General features: G+C 41.6%; 1 protein-coding gene across 1 annotated transcript in view; it reads left to right on the top strand.

Annotated features, from left to right (window-relative positions):
• The first annotated feature begins 1,508 nt into the window (after nucleotides 1-1,508).
• The window catches only part of LOC310859860 (uncharacterized protein), a 42,206-nt gene continuing 22,655 nt past the window's right edge, over nucleotides 1,509-21,059 (top strand). The window contains 43 exon segments of the mRNA XM_083766627.1: nucleotides 1,509-1,562; nucleotides 2,719-2,775; nucleotides 2,882-3,100; nucleotides 3,950-4,093; nucleotides 4,455-4,611; nucleotides 4,720-4,747; nucleotides 4,843-4,957; nucleotides 5,171-5,263; nucleotides 5,372-5,435; nucleotides 5,932-6,030; nucleotides 6,125-6,228; nucleotides 6,563-6,701; nucleotides 7,327-7,445; nucleotides 7,583-7,732; nucleotides 7,820-7,990; nucleotides 8,384-8,687; nucleotides 9,158-9,222; nucleotides 9,366-9,453; nucleotides 9,737-9,854; nucleotides 10,111-10,234; nucleotides 10,475-10,611; nucleotides 10,711-10,966; nucleotides 11,379-11,621; nucleotides 11,941-12,117; nucleotides 12,253-12,398; nucleotides 12,488-12,578; nucleotides 12,771-13,160; nucleotides 14,025-14,151; nucleotides 14,277-14,395; nucleotides 14,493-14,689; nucleotides 15,542-15,725; nucleotides 15,813-15,978; nucleotides 16,239-16,363; nucleotides 16,528-16,836; nucleotides 16,948-17,151; nucleotides 17,252-17,377; nucleotides 17,493-17,663; nucleotides 18,028-18,179; nucleotides 18,181-18,205; nucleotides 18,207-18,226; nucleotides 18,228-18,324; nucleotides 19,762-19,893; nucleotides 19,984-19,995. Coding sequence (XP_083622753.1) covers nucleotides 2,894-3,100; nucleotides 3,950-4,093; nucleotides 4,455-4,611; nucleotides 4,720-4,747; nucleotides 4,843-4,957; nucleotides 5,171-5,263; nucleotides 5,372-5,435; nucleotides 5,932-6,030; nucleotides 6,125-6,228; nucleotides 6,563-6,701; nucleotides 7,327-7,445; nucleotides 7,583-7,732; nucleotides 7,820-7,990; nucleotides 8,384-8,687; nucleotides 9,158-9,222; nucleotides 9,366-9,453; nucleotides 9,737-9,854; nucleotides 10,111-10,234; nucleotides 10,475-10,611; nucleotides 10,711-10,966; nucleotides 11,379-11,621; nucleotides 11,941-12,117; nucleotides 12,253-12,398; nucleotides 12,488-12,578; nucleotides 12,771-13,160; nucleotides 14,025-14,151; nucleotides 14,277-14,395; nucleotides 14,493-14,689; nucleotides 15,542-15,725; nucleotides 15,813-15,978; nucleotides 16,239-16,363; nucleotides 16,528-16,836; nucleotides 16,948-17,151; nucleotides 17,252-17,377; nucleotides 17,493-17,663; nucleotides 18,028-18,179; nucleotides 18,181-18,205; nucleotides 18,207-18,226; nucleotides 18,228-18,324; nucleotides 19,762-19,893; nucleotides 19,984-19,995 — 5,895 coding nt within the window. The 5' untranslated portion in view covers nucleotides 1,509-1,562; nucleotides 2,719-2,775; nucleotides 2,882-2,893.

Here is a 21,059-nt window from a genome sequence, read left to right on the forward strand (position 1 = left end):
TAAATATCACTCACTGTACCCTAAATTAAGTGAATCATGTGCTCGGTGCTCCAGTGTTTTGTCCGTGGTTCATTCTATAAGACGAGTCTGATAGAACTGTTTTTAGCACATTGTCCTTGTCCTTTCCGAGAGTGCCGACCTCTGTTTGTTTGTGTGGGGAGTGGTCGAAGAGCACAAGACGTAACTTGCAAAGCTATAAAGTCAAAAAGCTTAGCACCCAAATCCACTGTCACTCTTTGCTCAAGCTTTAGCATTGCTAGAATGTCAACTCAGCACAATGCCTCACATTGTAACAGCCAGAGAGAGACATAGTCAGCTGTGTTCTACAAAGAAAACAATGTATGGGGGAGAACAGGGGATAAAAGATGAGATGCTTTTTCAGTTCATGGACAATTATTTTTGCTTTCAATGTAATGAAGCAATACATAGTTAAGGTCCTAACCTAACAAACATTTTGTCTGGGAATCATATCAGGAGCTCAATAAAACCTCTTCGCATTGGGGAATAATACAATGTTGGCTCTAGTTTGTTCACTCTTAAAGTTATACTAATATAAGACCAGATAAGATGACATGAGACCTTTATTGATCCCGCGACTCCGCGAGGGACATTCAGTTGCCAAAGACAGCACAGCAGTCAATATACAGTTACAGGGCAAGAAAAAGAAGCAAGGTACTGTGTAGATACAGCAGTGTAAAGACAAGACATCACACAAGAAGCATCATCAATAATGAACAGAAATATACACAGCAGTATACACCCTCAACACAGCTTACATTGTGCAGGACAAAATAAATAATAAGACCCCTTAATGTCCTTTATACTCTAATGAGCTATTGTTACACGCCATGAGCCAAACCATCACATGCCTGTAATGATAAGATCAATCTATAATTGGTGCCGTTCTATTTTGTTTTTGTATCACTTGCAAACCTTGACCTTGACCTTACCCAATGGCCTCAACTTACCCCATTCTCCCCCTCAGCTCCTAATCAGAAAACAAAAGATCAGGAATCTCTGTGTAATTGCAGGTCTCATTTTATTTTCCTGAAGGCTTTTATTTAAAAACTGGACATAATTCAAAGTACACGTGTCCATTTGGATCTCATTGGCTGCCTCCACTAAGCTTCTCCAAGGACTGTGTCCTTCCTTATGCCCCTTGATATAACGTCACGTGTCCCAAATAAATTAACCACACAAAACACTACCACCTAATGAAGCTTACCATCACCATGCCAGTGCCAACCCCCCCCGATTATTTTTATATCAAGCCACAGGCAAGACGTCAGAGACATATAAAACCGAAGTTTGCCAAGAAGAACTATACCGAGTATGGTGGCAATGTTGGAATTATAATCCTTGGTACGGATTATTTATAGATTTTAAATAGTTTTCTACCTAAATGGATGCTAAATGCAACGTCAACCGACAATGAAAGAACCTTTTAAAGGCGTGTACTACTTATAGTTTCTGTGATACAATGCGATGGGCACTCAATATAAAGGGTCCCTCCTCCCCATGGGATGGAGCCACAGCAGAGGAGTTTGGGGAGCCACTTGGAGGTGAGTTGAGACTTCACTTGTCATTCATCTCAAAGTAAATCTATTAGAGGAAAACTTAAATAAATTAGAAAACGAGTCATTATAAAAAAAAAATTACTTGGTTTTAGAAACAAATATTTTCTACATTTTCTATTTGTTTCATTTTATTTCGAAAATCAATTGAAAGAAAGGTACACAGTTTATGTTAGCTGCTTGACACTTTGTTCAGTCGTCTTTAACAAATAATATAACCATAAAGGTCTATTATTAAAAATAAAAAACAAGTCTGTATGGTACAGTATGTTAATAGAAAATGTATACAGTTGCCGTGGTTGTATTTGGTCTACCTGCTCTTTTATTGAGACATCCAGCATCTCTGTCTAGGTTGGACACAATCCTGTTTCTGGTTTGACACCTGAATTGTAAAAATATTTCTCCCCAGAGCAAGCAGCCAGGCTTTATTAACTCAGTGGTAAAAATGTCAGCACTGTGACCCGTGGTCACATCCTGGGTAGCTCTCAATGCGTCGCGATGCGACACATTATTATATTATATTTTCAAATGTTTTGTAATAATAATCAAAATCTACAAAGTAAAAAAGAAAATCAAATAATTGTAGCAGAGTAAAAGTAGAATATTGGCCTCTGAGATGTAAAAAAACGTATTAAAATGGAAATACTCCAATAAAGTCACCAAATAAATCAATAAAGTCACTTCAGTAGAAAAAGATAATACCCCAAAATTAAATAAGTTGTACGTTTTCAGAATAATCAACAAAACATCTGAATTAGCTGAAATAATATAACGATAAAGGATCTCTAATCTCAGACGTGGCACTATCGAGGAGTCAAGTTGTTCTTTTCTAATGAGTGGTGTTCAGCAATAATTAGCAAGGTATCACCTACTCAAGTTTGTCTACAGCTGGACCTTTGGTCACCCTGTTACAGTAGGTCGAAAGGTCGAATCTAAGAACTAACACTGACTTTACACCGCATGGCTTTACCTTTCTGGTATGACAAGACATTAGCGACTTGAAAGTTCTCCATTTAGAATCTAAATGGAGAACTTTCAAGTCGCTAATTTAGATTAATGTAATCTAATATAATCCATGTACTCTGTCAATAATAGTATTAAACTCACGTTTAATTCATCAACATTTTTTATCTTCTCACTCAAGAGGTTGCAGTTGTGAAGATTATAGAAAGGTTCCACTCTTACTGCAAAGCGGGAAAAAGTTGAGTGTTCATTATTTAAACGAAACAATTTAATAGTCCTACATAGTCATACAGTTCTCTGCACCCTATCAGTATCAACACCCTCCATTTGTCTTATTTCTACAGAAAGCCGGCATCATGAGTAACGACGCGGAGATGGCCGTTTACGGCTTGGCTGCGCCGTACCTGCGCAAGGGAGAGAGGGAGAGAATCGAGGCTCAGAGTAAACCCTTTGACGCCAAATCGGCAGCATACGTGTCTGACGTGAAGGAGCTGTATCTCAAATGTACGATTCTAAAGAGGGACGGCGTCAAAGTCACCGTGACAGTGCAGGACACAAAGGAGGTGGGCAAAGGATGGATCTAAATTCAAACGGTGACACACTGATATACTTAAGGACGTGACACACGGCAAGTGTCAATGAGTCAATGACAGATGTCAAGTAGGCCCCTTGTTGACATTGAAGGCGGACGGAATTTTAAGCATCAAAGTGTCTCGATATATTTGGCTGCACCGTACCGAATGAAACGGGGGATGTAACAAAAGACACACGCATGCAGGCGCGCGCACACGCACACACACTGACACACACACACACACACACACACACACACACACACACACACACACACACACACACACACACACACACACACACACACACACACACACACACACACACACACACACACACGGAATGTTGGATGTTATGTACATCTGTCATTCCTTTTACTGTCTATCCTTTTTGAATGCAAGCTACTGAGCTACTTGAACATGACCCTTGAACTTGTACCAGGGTACATCATTATACATCATTCATCATCCACATACATATGTTTGCCATTTAAGGCTCTGCCGTCACCAACTATGTGCACAGGAAGAGGGGTCTACTACACTGTAGTTTCAAAGATAAACGTATTATTTACTAATAACTAATTATTTTTCGGTATCTGAGCAGACCGTGGTCTTTTTCATGAAAGATTTACTCGTGTTTCTCAAAGGGAAAATATTAAGGTCAGACTTTTGAGTGGCATTGATGTCTACATGACACATCCACTGTGGCCTCAGCCATTGTAAAAATAAATGGATGCGTTTGATAATGCGAGCAACCGACACTTTCATCGTGTCAGAGCCTTATAGTACAACTACAGCAAATGCTAGACATCATTCTAAAGCTGTGTTTTTAACTTTTAGGAAAAGACCGTGAAGGAGGAAGACGTCTCCCCTATGAACCCTCCAAAGTATGACAAGATTGAGGACATGGCCATGATGACCCACCTCAGTGAAGCCACTGTGCTGTATAACCTCAAAGAGCGTTACGCAGCATGGATGATCTATGTAAGTACAGTACAGTACAGTACAGTACAGTACAGTACAGTACAGTACAGTACAGTACAGTACAGTACAGTACAGTACAGTACAGTAGTTACGCAGCATGGATGGTAAGATTTAATAGCTAACGGTACAGTATTCTCTGACCTGTCGATGGGACCAAAAGAAAAATAAGTTACTTCCTCAAGAGAAAAAACTAATGGAATAAATCATGGCGCCAAAGTTAATTTGCTCATTATTTTGTTAGTTGTAACCTGCGACTGTATTCCCAGGTCCAGCTGATCTGCTGTCCCGGTTAGGTGGAGTGCTCTCTGCTATGTATGCAATATGCATTTTGTTATAACGTTCTCTCTCTTCTCCCCTTCAGACCTACTCTGGCTTGTTCTGTGTGACTGTGAACCCCTACAAGTGGCTCCCAGTGTACGACCAGCACGTTGTAAATGCCTACAGAGGCAAGAAGCGTATTGAGGCTCCACCCCACATCTTCTCTGTCTCTGACAACGCCTATCAGTTCATGCTTACTGGTACGTACTAGTCAGGACAATGTAAAATAAAATAAAAATATATTAAACAGTACATAATGGTTTTGTGCTCTACTAATAGTACCTTTGTTTGCTTTGTACCTTTTACAGATAGGGAGAACCAGTCTGTCTTGATCACGTAAGTTCCTCATGACATCATCTACTGGGGCATATAAAGATGGAATTTGTAATATAACAAATTGCATTTCTCTGAATCTATGTTTTTCTAACCAGCGGTGAGTCCGGTGCTGGGAAGACTGTGAACACCAAGCGTGTCATTCAGTACTTTGCAACAGCAGCAGCAGCTTCTACCAAGAAGGTAGAAGTCGCCACCTCCGGCAAAATGCAGGTATAACTTTAGGAAATTACGACACACACACACACACACACACACACACACACACACACACACACACACACACACACACACACACACACACACACACACACACACACACACACACACACACACACACACACACACACACACACACACACACACACACACACACACACAATAATAATAATACAGACCAAATGTAATATTTGATGATATATATAGGGGTCACTGGAGGACCAGATTATTGCAGCCAATCCCTTGCTGGAGGCCTATGGCAATGCCAAGACTGTGAGGAATGACAACTCCTCTCGCTTTGTAAGTGCAAAAACAATTTCATATTATGAGAAAACGTGTAGGATGTAGAGGGATGCTAGAAGTGTTACTAAACCAATAAACTACAAATGTTGCTTATATTATACACAGGGTAAATTCATCAGAATCCACTTCGGCGCAACCGGTAAACTGGCCAGTGCTGATATTGAGACATGTAAGTATGATTATGAAGTTCACAAGGTACAAGTACAAGTGCTGTCCCCAGAGGGGATTGTGAGGTGCAGCATTTGCACAAAATTCCTTAGTGTTCAGTTCAAGGAAGCGCAATTTGGAACAATCTACCCACTAACATAAGAGTGTCCATCTTTTACATCTTTTAAGGTCCAACTAAAAGGATGGATCATTGACTATCGTCCAAATGTGAACATTTGTAAATAGGCTAAAATGTAGGTTTTATTCGTTTTCTTGAGTTGCTTGTTTTCTGTTTGGGGACTGTACGGGGAAACTAGCATTCCTGCTAAATCCGGTGTATTTACACAGCATTGTACAGTAGGTATGTGTTGTGTTCATTAATGTCCCTCCCAAATAAACGTATAAATAAAATAAATAAAGACGATAAATTATATATTCTGATTTTATCATTATGAGTCATGTACAACCCATATAGAGTAATATTATATATTAACAGTGATGTACATTAATGCTTATAGATCTGCTGGAGAAGTCCAGAGTGACCTTCCAGCTTCCTGCTGAGAGAGGATATCATATCTTCTACCAGATGATGACCGGTCACAAACCTGAGATTGTTGGTAGGTTTGACAATGGACTATTGATGTAGTGATTGCACCAATGAATTCATAAAAACTAATGTTTCGCCCCTTTCTCTTTTTAATGCCTTTTCAGAAATGTGTCTGATCACCACCAACCCCTACGACTTCCCGTTGTGCAGCATGGGTCAGATCGCCGTGCCCAGCATCAATGACAAAGAGGAGTTGGAAGCCACTGACGTCAGTACACGCATTTCGATCTTTCTAATATTCCGTGTGCCCTGCAAAAATTATATTGCCTGAAGTGAGAGAGATACCGGTACTGCCAAATCTTTGCGTGATTGGGACTTTTATTTAAGTTTTACATTAACCACTTGAACCCTAGCATTCCGGAGCCAAAGGTCAAGTTTACAAAGTATTGAGGGTTTTAAGTCATTAAATGTCTTAAAATACACATGAATCCAATATATAGTGGGGTCCCTGCTTCATCTCTCTCTCTCCCTCAGACTCAGCTAGGGGTCCTTGGCATGAAAAACATCTAATGTTTAATCTAAACATTTCTTTTTAAATCCAGTCCGCTATCGACATTCTGGGCTTCGTTTCCGAGGAGAAGATGGCGATCTTCAAGTTCACCGGTGCAGTGATGCATCATGGGGTCATGAAGTTCAAGCAGAAGCAGCGTGAGGAACAGGCAGAGCCAGATGGCAATGAGGGTGAGCATCTTCAGTCGAGCGACGGTTGTTAAAACAAGACATCCTCACCCCCAAACGGCATGACTTATTCACACTCATTTTATTACACAATACTACGTTGTACACCTACTTCCTGTTTACAGCCTATTTGAGCAACAGGAGGCATCATAGATATTTAAAAAATAGATGCCTCATTGGCCGCTGCAGTTTCTTTGGAACCATGTGTGTTGACGGGAGGGCAGAACAATTTACACTCTGGAGCGGAAGTGTGGAAGGCACGCTACGCCACGCTGCCACTCAAGTGACTACTGGCCAATCACAGTGCATCTATTCCGGGACTTGTGACACACGCGGAAGCTTGAAGCTTCCGCTCATGCTTCCTCTCTGCTCGGCAAGGAGTCTCTGGAAAGCTTTTCCCCCTCTCAAAAACACACGCCCCAGACAGAGCCAGAAGAGGCCTTTATATATCTAGGAGAGGCATCAGTGTGCAAGCTTAGGCGAGCAAGTCGCTCGTGAACGCGTGAATGTGTGAACCCTTTCTGATGCTCTCCATCTGTAATCTGTAAACGCCCACATTCCAATGCGTTAGAAAATATGACTTCACAATAGTAAATTCTGTGTTTTGTTCATTTATGTTCTATTTCAGAGGCTGACAAGATCGCCTACCTGCTGGGCCTGAACTCTGCAGACATGCTGAAGGCTTACTGCTACCCCAGAGTGAAAGTGGGAAACGAATATGTAACCAAGGCACAGACTGTGCCACAGGTGAGATACATTATTTAGTTTTATTTAATTTGTTTTATTTGATATTGGACAGGACATCTCTTTTCCGCATTTAGAAAAGGAGTAGTGAATATTTTAGAAAACCAAAATATACTGAATTTCACACTCCATTTCCTTAGGTCATGAACTCAGTGGGTGCCTTGGCTAAGTCCATCTATGAGAAGATGTTCTTGTGGATGGTCATTAGAATCAACCAGATGCTGGACACCAAGCAAGCGAGAAACCACTACATTGGTGTGCTGGACATCGCTGGTTTTGAAATCTTTGACGTAAGGGGCATGGACTAGTTTTAGGTGGCAGACTAATTCCTTTTATCACAATCACTTTACGCTAATCATATTCCCGTACACTCACAGTTCAACACCCTAGAGCAGCTGTGCATCAACTTCACCAATGAGAAACTGCAACAGTTCTTCAACCACCATATGTTTGTACTGGAACAAGAAGAGTACAAGAAAGAGGGCATCCCCTGGGAGCTCATTGACTTTGGCATGGACTTGGCTGCCTGCATTGAGCTCATTGAGAAGGTAATATACATCATGTCATGCATAAATGGAAACATGTTAAAGTTTGTATTACCTACTGTAAGTCCTAACGTCCTAATATCTATCGTTTCTCTATCGTTTAGGATAGTCAGTTATTCATATTTGATAAGAGTCGGTTTCTGGCAAATATTAATTAAATCATTTGCCGGCGGTAACGTGTTTTCTCACCATCCGTTGCTGTTTCATGAGTCCATGAATCCATATGAGTGAAACCGACATGCTCATTAGTTATATTAATATGGGAATTCAATGGGGAGTGAAAAACGTAACCCAGGTAGGATGCGTATAGGAAGTCAGACATTGGTGCTCCATCATTATGGTTTATTTTATTTCTTTGGGTGATTTTATTTTCCTTTTATCTTCTCTTCCCAAAAGCCCATGGGAATCTTCTCCATCCTCGAAGAGGAGTGCATGTTCCCCAAGGCTTCGGACACCACCTTCAAGAACAAACTGTACGACCAGCACCTCGGGAAGACCAAGGCCTTTGAGAAGCCCAAGCCTGCCAAAGGCAAGGCGGAGGCCCACTTCTCCCTGGTCCACTACGCCGGCACCGTGGACTACAGCATTACAGGCTGGCTCGAGAAAAATAAGGATCCTTTGAACGACTCTGTGGTGCAGCTGTACCAGAAGTCTTCAGTCAAACTGCTGTGCACTTTGTACCCGGTACCGGAGCCTGAAGGTGATATGTTTAACCATATATGATTTAGGCCTAACCTTGATTAGTCGAATAGTCGACTAATCGATCAAAGGAGTCTAATTTGACTGTCAATGTTTTAGTTGACAGAGAGATTGGCCTAATGTGTCAATTAACAAATAGTTTTAAAAAGGACATACCCGCATAACCTGATTTATTGGGAGAAACCAAGCAAGTAATTAAATCAGACATTAAGCACCCCACACAGCCCCGAAAGGAATGATCCTCTATTGCATTATTTTATGTTATGCAATCAGAGTGATTTGACTGCCAATCTCTCTCTCTAATATATATAGTATTATTTTCCTGTAGTTGCAGTGTAGTTTTGGTCCTATACACAAAGATTAAACTCCCATTGGCAAAGAATGGATGATGTACGATGATAAGAGCCCATCACTTCACACAGGTGTGATTTGATTGTTTACTATCAACTTATGATTCTAACAAACAAACAGACAACACAAAGAAGGGAGCTAAGAAGAAGGGCGGTTCCATGATGACTGTGTCTGCAGCGTTCAGGGTAAGAATTAAGCATTGTCAACATTATTGTCGGAAGAATTATTGAGATATAATCATATATCCAATATTTCATGTTGGAATTAAAATAAGTATGTCACGTTTTCACGAATAATAGGCCTACTTGGTTTTATGATATCTCTATAGGAGAACTTGGGGAAGCTGATGACCAATTTGAGGAGCACTCATCCTCACTTTGTGCGTTGCCTCATTCCAAACGAGTCAAAGACTCCAGGTAAACTCGAAGAAAATACAGTTGTAAATAATTCAGGTGATAATTAAATTAAAGGAGTAGTTGACAAAAAAATAATTTTCTATCAATTACACACCCTTAATGGGTTTAATTTTTTGTCTCATTCCTAAGCCAATAATGTGATGATGGGGTGGCTCGTGGCTGGCCTACCGGAGACTCCGCTGGGCATCAAATTATTGGTTCATGGATGCGACAGAAACAAAAAACTCGTAGTAAAGTGTGTAATTATTTTGTCGTAATTAATCACGGAACAACCTCTTCACAGGCCTGATGGAGAACTTCCTGGTCATCCACCAGCTGAGGTGTAACGGTGTGCTGGAGGGGATCCGGATCTGCAGAAAGGGCTTCCCCAGCAGAATCCTCTATGCTGACTTCAAGCAGAGGTGAATTACTTTTTCCAGCAGCATTAGGTCCATAACTATTGAAAGGATCCCTGGCTAATATGCCTTATATGCATTAATGCATTATAATTGCCCTCTATACAACATATTTTTTGAGGGGCACTAGCCCAACCAACGTCTGGCTTTCAGACATGATGTCATGTGGCAGCCAAGTTCTTGGGCTTTTAATGTTTGCTTTACGCGTGACCAGGCACAGGAGGAGCGCAAAACACAATGACTGTTAACTCTCACAAAACAGGTACAAAGTACTGAACGCCAGCGCGTGTCCCGAGGGCCAGTTCATGGACAACAAGAAGGCGTCCGAGAAGCTGCTTGGGTCCATTGAAGTCCCTCACGATGAGTACAAGTTTGGGCACACCAAGGTAAACACACTGCCAATCTTGTTCATTATAAGAGGGGACTAAAGGTATAGATTTTGAGGTTGAATCATTACAGTTTACATTTTTTTGTGTTGTTTACATGTACAATAATGATTGTGACTTGTATCTGTGTTGGGACTTGGGAGCCCCTCGAAAACGAGATGGTACATCCCAACTTCCCAAGGGGTCTTTTTCCTAACAAAGAAACTTGAATCATCAGAGTTTGTATAATATCACATTTAGGTGTTCTTCAAAGCCGGTCTGTTGGGTGTCCTCGAGGAGATGCGAGATGAGAAGCTGGCCACTCTGGTCACCTTGACCCAGGCTCTCGCCCGAGGTTACGTCATGAGGAAGCAGTATCAGAAGATGTTAGAGAGGAGGTACGTCTGATAACAGTATTTATTTAATTCATGCTTAGTCAAATTTCTAATAAACATTTTAATTACTTCAAATGTTATTTTTTATTTTTTTTCCCACAGAGAAGCCATTTACAGCATCCAGTTCAACGTCCGCTCATTCGTCAATGTGAAACACTGGCCATGGATGAAGCTGTACTACAAGATAAAGCCTCTTCTGAAGAGTGCAGAGACTGAGAAGGAGTTGGTTGAGATGAAGGGCAACTACGAGAAGATGAAGACTGACCTGAGCTCTGCACTGACCAAGAGGAAGGAGCTGGAGCAGAAGCTGATAGCTCTGGCGCAGGAGAAGAATGATCTGGCGATGGCAGCACAATCAGTACGTACACATCTACGGGGAGTACCAGAGTCCTGACATCACTCGCTCATCCCGTGGGTCACGGAAGTTGTTGGGTCATATAAGAATTGTGGTTTTAAGAAATGTAATGTTCAAGTTAATGCAACGGCTGCATGTATAGTATCTGAAAACAGTATAATTGTGGCACTGTCAAGCCCCACTATGAGCTGTCCATGCTATACATCCAGAATAAGGGTGCACTGGTTAAAATCCCTGTATGTTCTGCCTGTAGTGTGGGTTAAATTATATACTATTTATTTTTAATTATCTTATAGCCTATTGCATGTTGTGTTTCATTTATGTCTATTCCTTTGTACCTTGTATACGGACCCGAGTCTGCTAATACAGTTTGAATTGAATACAATATGTTTGACCTTTTCCCACTGAAAATCAGGAAGCGGAGAATCTGTCTGATGCTGAGGAGAGATGTGAGGGTCTTATTAAAAGTAAGATCCAGATGGAGGCGAAAATCAAAGAGACGACCGAGAGACTGGAGGACGAGGAGGAGATGAACGCCGAGCTGACCGCCAAGAAGAGGAAGCTGGAGGATGAATGCTCGGAGCTGAAGAAGGACATTGATGACCTGGAGCTCACCCTGGCCAAAGTGGAGAAGGAGAAGCACGCCACTGAAAACAAGGTTCAGGATCACACATTCTAGTCTAGTTCCTAAATCTCTCAGGTCGAGACCCAAAAGAGAAATTAGACGTTTGCCCGGACCCAAACTAGTGAAAATAGCAGCTATTTGTATTAATTATTATATTATTGTTTTATTAATGGAATATTATTGTTTTATTCATGGCATTTCTTAGTTTTGTTTGTTTGTTATAAAGTTTGTAATAAAAAAATTAATCTAAATTTTAATATATGGTAATTATAATATATTTTTTTAATTTAGTAAAAAGCAGGGATATGATTTCATTTGAATGTTCCATTTATAACAACACATGCATATTCAGGTGAAGAACCTGACTGAAGAGATGGCCTCCCAGGACGAGGCTGTCGCTAAGCTGTCCAAGGAGAAGAAAGCCCTCCAAGAGGCCCATCAGCAAACCCTGGATGACCTGCAGGCAGAGGAGGACAAAGTCAACACTCTGACCAAGGCCAAGGTCAAGCTGGAGCAGCAAGTTGACGATGTGAGTTCAAAATCCCTGTTACTGACCGCACAGAGTATACAAAACATCCAATGAACACATGGCACCCCCATTTATCTACTATTTATTCCTTGTTTACGGTAAATCGCTCTGGATTAAGAGTTTGTTATTTTGCAGCTGGAGGGTTCTCTGGAACAAGAGAAGAAGCTCCGCATGGACCTGGAGAGAGCCAAGAGAAAGTTTGAGGGGGATCTGAAACTGGCCCAGGAATCCATCATGGATCTGGAGAATGACAAGCAACAGGCTGACGAGAGGCTAAAGAAGTAATGTTAACAACACTATGAAATAGAATGCAAATAATCTACCTGCTGATTGACAATATTTGACAAATACCATGTACTGTATTCCATAGGAAGGACTTTGAAACAAGCCAGCTTCTGAATAAGATTGAGGATGAGCAAGCCATGTCGGCTCAGCTACAAAAGAAGATCAAAGAACTCCAGGTATTTTAAGTGTCTAACATTTAGAATACAATAAAATGACCTGCACACCGTTCTACACTTGCACCATAAGGACAACTTTAGGCAACATTTCGGGTCAATAGACCTCAAGTCAAGTGTCTAAAGTCAAAATCGTTAATAACAATGTGAGTGAATTATAATTGTCATACGTTAATCCAATATTGACTTGAAAAGGCGCGTATTGAAGAACTGGAAGAAGAGATCGAGGCGGAGCGTGCCGCTCGGGCCAAGGTGGAGAAGCAGAGATCCGACCTCTCCAGGGAACTGGAGGAGATCAGCGAGAGGCTGGAGGAGGCCGGTGGAGCGACCAGCGCTCAGATCGAGATGAACAAGAAGCGTGAGTCTGAATTCCAGAAGCTGCGTCGTGACCTCGAAGAGTCCACCCTGCATCATGAAGCCACCTCCGCCGCCCTGCGCAAGAAGCAGGCCGACAGCGTGGCGGAGCTGGGCGAGCAGATCGACAACCTCCAGCGCGTCAAGCAGAAACTGGAGAAGGAGAAGAGCGAGTATAAGATGGAGATCGACGACCTGTCCAGCAACATGGAAGCTGTGGCTAAGGCAAAGGTATGACATAATGCCCCCTGGTAGTTGCTTTCTATAAGTTGACACAATGCAACAAGGTACAATTCTAAACAAATGCTAGAGTACCGAAGTCCTGACGTCACTCCCGCTACCCATGGGTCAGGGAAGTATTTCTGCTATTGAAAATCCCATAGGTAAATCTTAGATTGCGTCATATAAGAACTTTGTTCCAAAAATAAACTATCACCACTGTGATTCTATCAGGCATGTGACCACAGGTTGCATTTACTATGAAAACATGCATTTCTCATCAGTTTGTTAGTCTGTCACCCCAGGTCATGCCTCGTGACATCACGTGACATCATCAGGGTTGGAGATCCCTGATATCATCAATATTAAGCCCATATGGGAATGCCCATGGAGATCCCTGATGTCATCAATATTGGCCAGCAACTCTACATCTGACCTCAAACCCTTAGATCTCCATATACGGAGCTGACCTGTTCTGACATTCCATATGTTGATCCTTCCCCATCCAAAACAATGGGTGCTCCGCCACCCTCCCGTGATAGGATTGATTATCCATGAGCTAACTTCCAGTCAAGCCCCGACCCCCGGGGTATTTTTTCATAAGGCTCAAATACCCTGGCACATGAATGGACACAGACCGAAACAATCGTGGCAAAAAAGTGTAACTCTATGACCCAGGGGGATAGCGGCCTGTAGCAGTGATGTCAGATTTCTGTTATTATGAATTTTAAATTGAAAAGTCTGTGACTTCTGTGATCTATCATGTACATATTCCAATCAGAGTTTTTTCCATTGACCATTGAAAGAATTTTGCAGAATAAAGTTAATACATGCAGGTACATTTTATTATTGAATCTGTCCAATGCTAATGAACAGGGAAATCTTGAGAAGATGTGCCGCACCCTTGAGGACCAGCTTAGTGAAACCAAGTCCAAGAGTGATGAGAACGTTCGCCAGATAAATGACATTGGATCTCAGAGAGCAAGACTTTTGACAGAAAACGGTAAATGTTCTTTGCAAGCATGGATAGTTAATGCCACTTGACCAAATTCCATAATGCCTTTTCGGAATATGTGTTCAACAAAGATGATTTAACACTTTAAAAATAACATTTAAACTTCTAACTAGGTGAGATGTCTCGTCAGCTTGAGGAGAAAGACGCTCTTCTCTCACAGCTCACCAGAGGCAAGCAGGCCTTCACCCAACAGCTTGAGGAGTTGAAGAGGATCGTTGAAGAGGAGGTTAAGGTGAGGAGTCGATATCTGCACAAATAGGCCTACTGTAGATACTTTTGTGTGTTATTGTATTCAGTTGACATTATTTGGGTAAATTTTCTCTTTACAGGCAAAGAATGCCCTTGCACATTCTGTGCAATCATCTCGCCATGACTGTGACCTTCTGAGGGAACAGTATGAGGAAGAGCAGGAGGCGAAATCAGAGCTGCAGCGCGGAATGTCCAAGGCCAACGCTGAGGTGGCTCAGTGGAGGAGCAAGTATGAGACCGATGCCATCCAACGCACTGAGGAGCTGGAGGAGTCCAAGTAAGTCAATAGTGTTTTAAACTATCAGGAATCACTATACATAAATAAGAAAACTTCCCCAACGTGCCATCATAAGGCTGGGGGTTAATATGCATGGACAAGTTATAGAAGGGGTAGCTGAAGGAGGATGGGAAGAGGCAGATGGAGAGAGACATGGGGGAGCTGAAGAAAGAAGGGATGGGTCAGCTGAAGGTTCCCCCTAGGGTGGGGGGGGGGGGTCTTTCAAAATTGCTCCCAGGCTTTCGCCAGATGTCGGCCATAGACCTTTGTAGGCGGGAAATAGAGTACTCAAAGTGAGTGAAATGGTCTGTGGGTTCGGGTTTTGGCCGTAGTACCACCAAGGCGGAAGATCATGTTCTCAAGTTGACGATTCAATTTATGATGCTCTCCGAACTGGAGAATCTGCGTTCCGTTGCTTTTCAACATCTTCAGGTTTAGCAGGGTTATCCTGAGAGGGAGTCTTCTCAAGTTGGGGGGCTTCACAGCGGGTTCTGGTCCGATTGTACTGTTAGGATCTGGACGGGTTTGCGGTTCAAAGTCTGCAGCATCTAACGAAAACCCGGCTGGAAGGAAGACAGAAGAGATGACTTGGAAATGGTTGAGAACAGAGTTATCTTTATGCTGGTCAATTGTAATCCTAAGAATCACAAGACCAGGCTCACAAGAGATTCCAATGGTGATACAGTACATAAAGAGATTACCAAATATATGTGGATGAAGAAATACTAAATACAATTGACAATCAGACAAAGACAAGAGGGCTGCGCAAGGGTTAAAATAAGCAATTATGTCGATTTCGCATCTTAACACCACAATAATTTGATTTACCGGTAATTCTAAACTGATCAACAGGAAGAAGCTCGCACAGCGCCTTCAGGATGCTGAGGAGCAAATTGAGGCTGTGAATTCCAAGTGTGCTTCTCTGGAGAAGACCAAAGTGAGACTCCAGGGTGAAGTGGAAGACCTCATGATCGACGTGGAGAGGGGCAACGCTTTAGCTGCCAACCTCGACAAGAAACAGAGGAACTTTGATAAGGTGCTTTGACATTCACCTTTTTTTTAACTATAATAATTATAGTGGGGTACTGTATATTTTACACATTTTATTACAAATGCTGTGCAGATCTTGGCAGAATGGAAGCAGAAATATGAAGAGGCACAGTCAGAACTAGAGGGATCTCTGAAAGAGTCTCGTTCTCTCAGCACTGAGCTGTTTAAGATGAAGAATTCCTATGAGGAGTCTCTGGACCAGCTGGAGACCATGAAGCGTGAGAACAAGAACCTACAACGTGAGTTGTCAATACACAATGCTTTCAATAACGTTCATTTTGCATCAGTTTTTTTCCTCTGTACTTTTTTTGAGCCAATAATGGGTTAATGGTCATAAACGTTTTGATCAGTTTCAAAAGTAAATTCAAAGTAAATATAGACATTTGATAATGTAAAACTTTAAGATTGATTTTGAAGTAGGCTACTTCCACTTTATTCAAAAGCAAATACAACAGATTGGGCTGATGTTTCCTCATTGATTATGCTCAATCAACTGCAGAGGAGATCTCAGACCTGTCTGAACAGATTGGTGAGAGTGGAAAGACCATCCATGAACTGGAAAAGAACAAGAAGCAAGTAGAGACAGAGAAAGCAGAGATTCAGACGGCCCTCGAGGAAGCAGAGGTAAAAGCTATAGGTTCCAGACGAAGAATGCAATTGTCAATATATTTTTGTTTTATGTTCAAACAGTGGAGCTGTATTACTCTCATAGGTCCATACTACCATTTGATCCCATATTGCACTCATACTGTAAGTCCATACTTCTATTTGATCCCATTACATTCTAGGGTACTCTGGAGCACGAGGAGTCCAAGATTCTTCGTATCACGCTGGAGCTCAACCAGATCAAGGGTGAGGTCGACAGGAAGCTGGCAGAGAAGGACGAGGAGATGGAGCAGATCAAGAGGAACAGCCAGAGGGTGATTGACTCCATGCAGAGCACCCTGGACTCTGAGATCAGGAGCAGAAATGATGCCCTGAGAATCAAGAAGAAAATGGAGGGAGACTTGAACGAGATGGAGGTTCAGCTGAGCCACGCCAACCGCCAGGCTGCCGAGGCCCAGAAGCAACTGAGGAACATCCAGGGACAGCTTAAGGTACACAACTTAGCAGTTAGACAATATATAAACTGTGGAACTGCTCTGAAGAATGAAGTGGACACATTCTGATGATTCTCTGAGCACCTCCTCAAAATGTATTCATTACAGGATGCTCAACTGCACCTTGACGAAGCTCTCAGAGCCCAAGAAGATCTGAAGGAGCAAGCTGCCATGGTGGAGCGTAGGAACAGCCTCATGATGGCTGAGATCGAGGAGCTGAGGATGGCTCTGGAACAGACGGAGAGAGGCCGCAAAGTGGCCGAGCAAGAACTGCTCGATGTTAGCGAGCGTGCTGGACTGTTGCACTCTCAGGTAAGAGACAATAAAATAAAATACTCTCCACAACTCATTCAGAATAAAATATTCTGAATGATAATAATACTTAATTGTTAAAACGGCATCTTTATTTTAGAACACAAGCCTTATGAACACCAAGAAGAAAATAGAGGCAGACCTGGTCCAGCTCCAAGGTGAAATGGAAGACATTATACAAGAGGCAAGGAATGCTGAGGAAAAGGCCAAGAAAGCCATCACTGATGTAAGTTAGACCCCACCAACCCCCCTTTATTACCCCTTCTTTATCCAGACAAATAGATATTCTTACTTACTTGCTTGATATGAAAATACAATAACAAATATATATGACATTCCAGGCTGCTATGATGGCGGAGGAGCTGAAGAAGGAGCAGGACACCAGCTCTCACCTGGAGAGGATGAAGAAGAACCTGGAGGTCACAGTGAAGGACCTGCAGCACCGTCTGGACGAGGCCGAGAACCTGGCCCTGAAGGGAGGCAAGAAACAGCTCCAGAAACTGGAGCAGAGGGTAAGATCAAGTTTAAAGGTTTCATGACATTCATTTATTTTACGAGGTTTTATGACCTGAATTACACCCACACAATCTGAACTTTGAACATTCAGTGGATTTTCTGTGGTCTGTGGTTCTCTGTATGTGTGTTCTGAAGCCTTTTGAGCTGCAATGAAAACCGGCAAAATCCCTCAACAGTGACACCTGCTGGCAAATTGTTATGTCATATATGTGATTTGTGGACTGTTAACTTCCATCACAGTCCACAGGCAATTCAGAGCACTTGTTTGAGCCTAGAAAACCTTTAATACCAACTTGTGGGTATATATAATATACAGTCATCATAGACAAATTAAATCAGAGGCATAATTCAATTCTGAAGGTACGCGAGCTGGAGGGAGAGGTCGACGCTGAAATGAGACGTGGAGCAGATGCTATTAAAGGTGTCCGCAAATATGAGAGGAGAGTGAAGGAGCTCACGTACCAGGTACCGTATATCATGTTCATTTCATACCATGACAAAAGTAATATAATATGATTGCATGAACATACATCTAATTGCATAATTTAACTGTCACTTTAGACTGAAGAGGACAAGAAGAATCTGGCCAGGCTTCAGGATCTGGTAGACAAACTGCAGCTGAAGGTGAAGGCCTACAAGAGGCAGTCAGAGGAGGCGGTAAGTAAAATGATGGTCTCATGTATAGCCAGACTAGTCCACAATCTCCGAATGAGTATATACTATAAAGTCTGGAACTACACCTCGTGAAAGCCAAGAACGGAAGCTGTCATCTGTTCTTCATTTCCGTTCAGGGAACAATATTTTAAAATATCTATAGGTCAAATGTGCGCAACTGTAAAGAGGAAACGGAAGCAGCTGCTGGGAGGAGGCAGGCTGGCTTTCAGAAATGACATCATGTGGCAGCCAAGTCTATGGACCTTTAATGTCTGTCTTTAAAGGAGAATTCCATACTAAAAGGCTTTCTTACCTTTCTTTGTAGTTGTTACGTCCCCACCAAAGAGGTCCAGGTGTTATTTTGTGCAAAAGCTCCTTATTGGCTATTTCCCCTACCATAAGCCCTAAATTAATTGCATTGCATTTAATGGGAATTGAATGGGGCTATGGGGTGTTGTGCTAATTCGCTTATTTCCATTGCTCAAAATTATTACATTTTTGTATATATCCTCTCTTCATAATGTAAATAATATCCCAAGCGGCACACTTTACTACTTATTTTGATGGAAATAAGCGAATTAGCACAACACCCCATAGCCCCATTCAATTCCCATTCAATCCAATGCAATTCATTTAGGGCTTATGGTAGGGGAAATAACCAATAAGGAGTTTTTGCACAAAAAAACACCTGGACCACTTTGGTGGGGATGTAACGACTACAAAGAAAGTTAAGAAAGGTAAAAAAGTATTCTAGCATGGAATTCTCCTTTAAGCCCCTCACTTCACACGAGTGTGATTTGTATTATTATTATTATTACTATTATAAAGATATTATTATTATAACTTATAATATATCTATGGTCAACAGAGACTGCGATGGTTGTGATAGGCAACCTTACAATTTGTGATTGTAATGCTGATATGATGTAAATATAGCCATGAGCAGTATTGTCACTGACACTGTCCATGTTGCTGCTTTTCTGCAAGTGACACACGTATGGAGGTTTTTAGATTGCCATGCTGAGAGATTCCTCAGCATCCTCTTTTCTAATAATTCAGGCTTTAACGCATTTAGGATGGGAACACATCTGTGTCACCACTTTTTTTAACCAATATTATAAACTTTAGATATTGAAAAGTAGCAAGCTCGTACAAGCTTGTAGATCTGCTATTTTTGAAAAATCGTGAAAATGTGGCGCAAATCTTTGAATGTATATTCTTTCAACACTTTTAACTCAAATGCTTGAGTTTTGCTTCTGGTGGTCCCTACTAGAACAACATATTTTGAGATGGGGGTCTGCGGCCAAATACATATCATTTTGGGGGTTCCTGGACATGAAATAGAACCACTGACATAGAAACATGAGGTTTTTCAGAAGCCATTTTGTAGAATCCGGTCTCAGTTCTAAATGGCGTTAAACCGTCTCTATCATATTCCAGGAGGAGCAAGCAAACTCTCACCTGACCAAGTTCAGGAAGGTTCAGCATGAGCTGGAGGAGGCAGAGGAACGTGCCGACATCGCTGAATCCCAGGTCAACAAGCTGAGAGCCAAGAGTCGTGATGTTGGCAAGGTAAAATACACAATGCAATATGATGAATGCACTTTGTTATCATATTTATCTATATGAATAGAAGTCTAAAAGCATATTCATGTTTTGCAGGGGAAAGACGCTGAATAAGTTCTCCAATTCAAGTCACCATGAAGGGTCATAAAATATGACATTGTGTATTCTAGTAAGTTACCACAAAGTCATAAAATATGACACATTGTATTCAATAAAGGTTGCAAAATAGGTATTGTTTGTCGTTTTCTTTACTTTTCCTTGTCCATTTTCCTTGTCCATTTGTCCATTAGGCCTATATGTAGAAAATAATTTCATATTTATTACTCAATGCAAATCACAAGAACCGTTTCAAGTGCCAAGACCTGGTTTAAAATATCATATCATTACTATAGTTTATAGTAGATTGTATCATACATAAGTAGAGCGTGATCTATCTTCTGCCATCATATCATCCTTCTTGACTTGACATTGTACAAAAGGACAGTGGAATAATACACCTACTATATTATCCTGTCACAACATGACAGGGTAAATGATCGTGTACAGTAAATGGACTGCAAAATACAACCTAAACATCAAATCTAGCATCTGGTTAAACAGTATATTAATAACATACTTTTACATGCATTTGTGGACCAACATACACCAACATACACACATCTGTATTGTATACGTAGCATCTATGGACAATAGGCACCATACTGTAGACAACAAAAAGCCAAACTAACAGCCCCTAGACTGAGGCTGTGCCTTTAAACCCAACTAGAAATGTTGCAGAATAAACTGCCTAACAATGTTGTGACTAGTAGGCAGATTTCTGTAGTGTCCACAGACCACAACCCTTCTATGAGACACAGACCTAATATTATTGTACAACCCTTTTATCACGAGCATTCAGCTTTATGTGCAAGGGTAAAGTTTGGCCGCAGGGTGGCACAAGAGGAAAGTCCATGGTACCGCCGAAATCAACAGGGTTCACCCTGGCTGAGCCCATTAAGTTTCATGTCAATCCATTTTATTTTTAGCCTGCAGTTGGACATTTTGGCCTAAGCGTGGCGGTAGAGCAAATGCCATTGTGTCGCCAAAATTGGTTGGGGACTTGGGGCTATATCCTCTGGTGAGAATTAATGAGTTTAATGGCAGCGAGCCCGCCATTATATTATCATATTGCT

The sequence above is a fragment of the Protomyctophum parallelum genome (assembly GCF_964188405.1).
Source record: "Protomyctophum parallelum genome assembly, chromosome: 6".
NCBI lineage: Eukaryota > Metazoa > Chordata > Actinopteri > Myctophiformes > Myctophidae > Protomyctophum > Protomyctophum parallelum.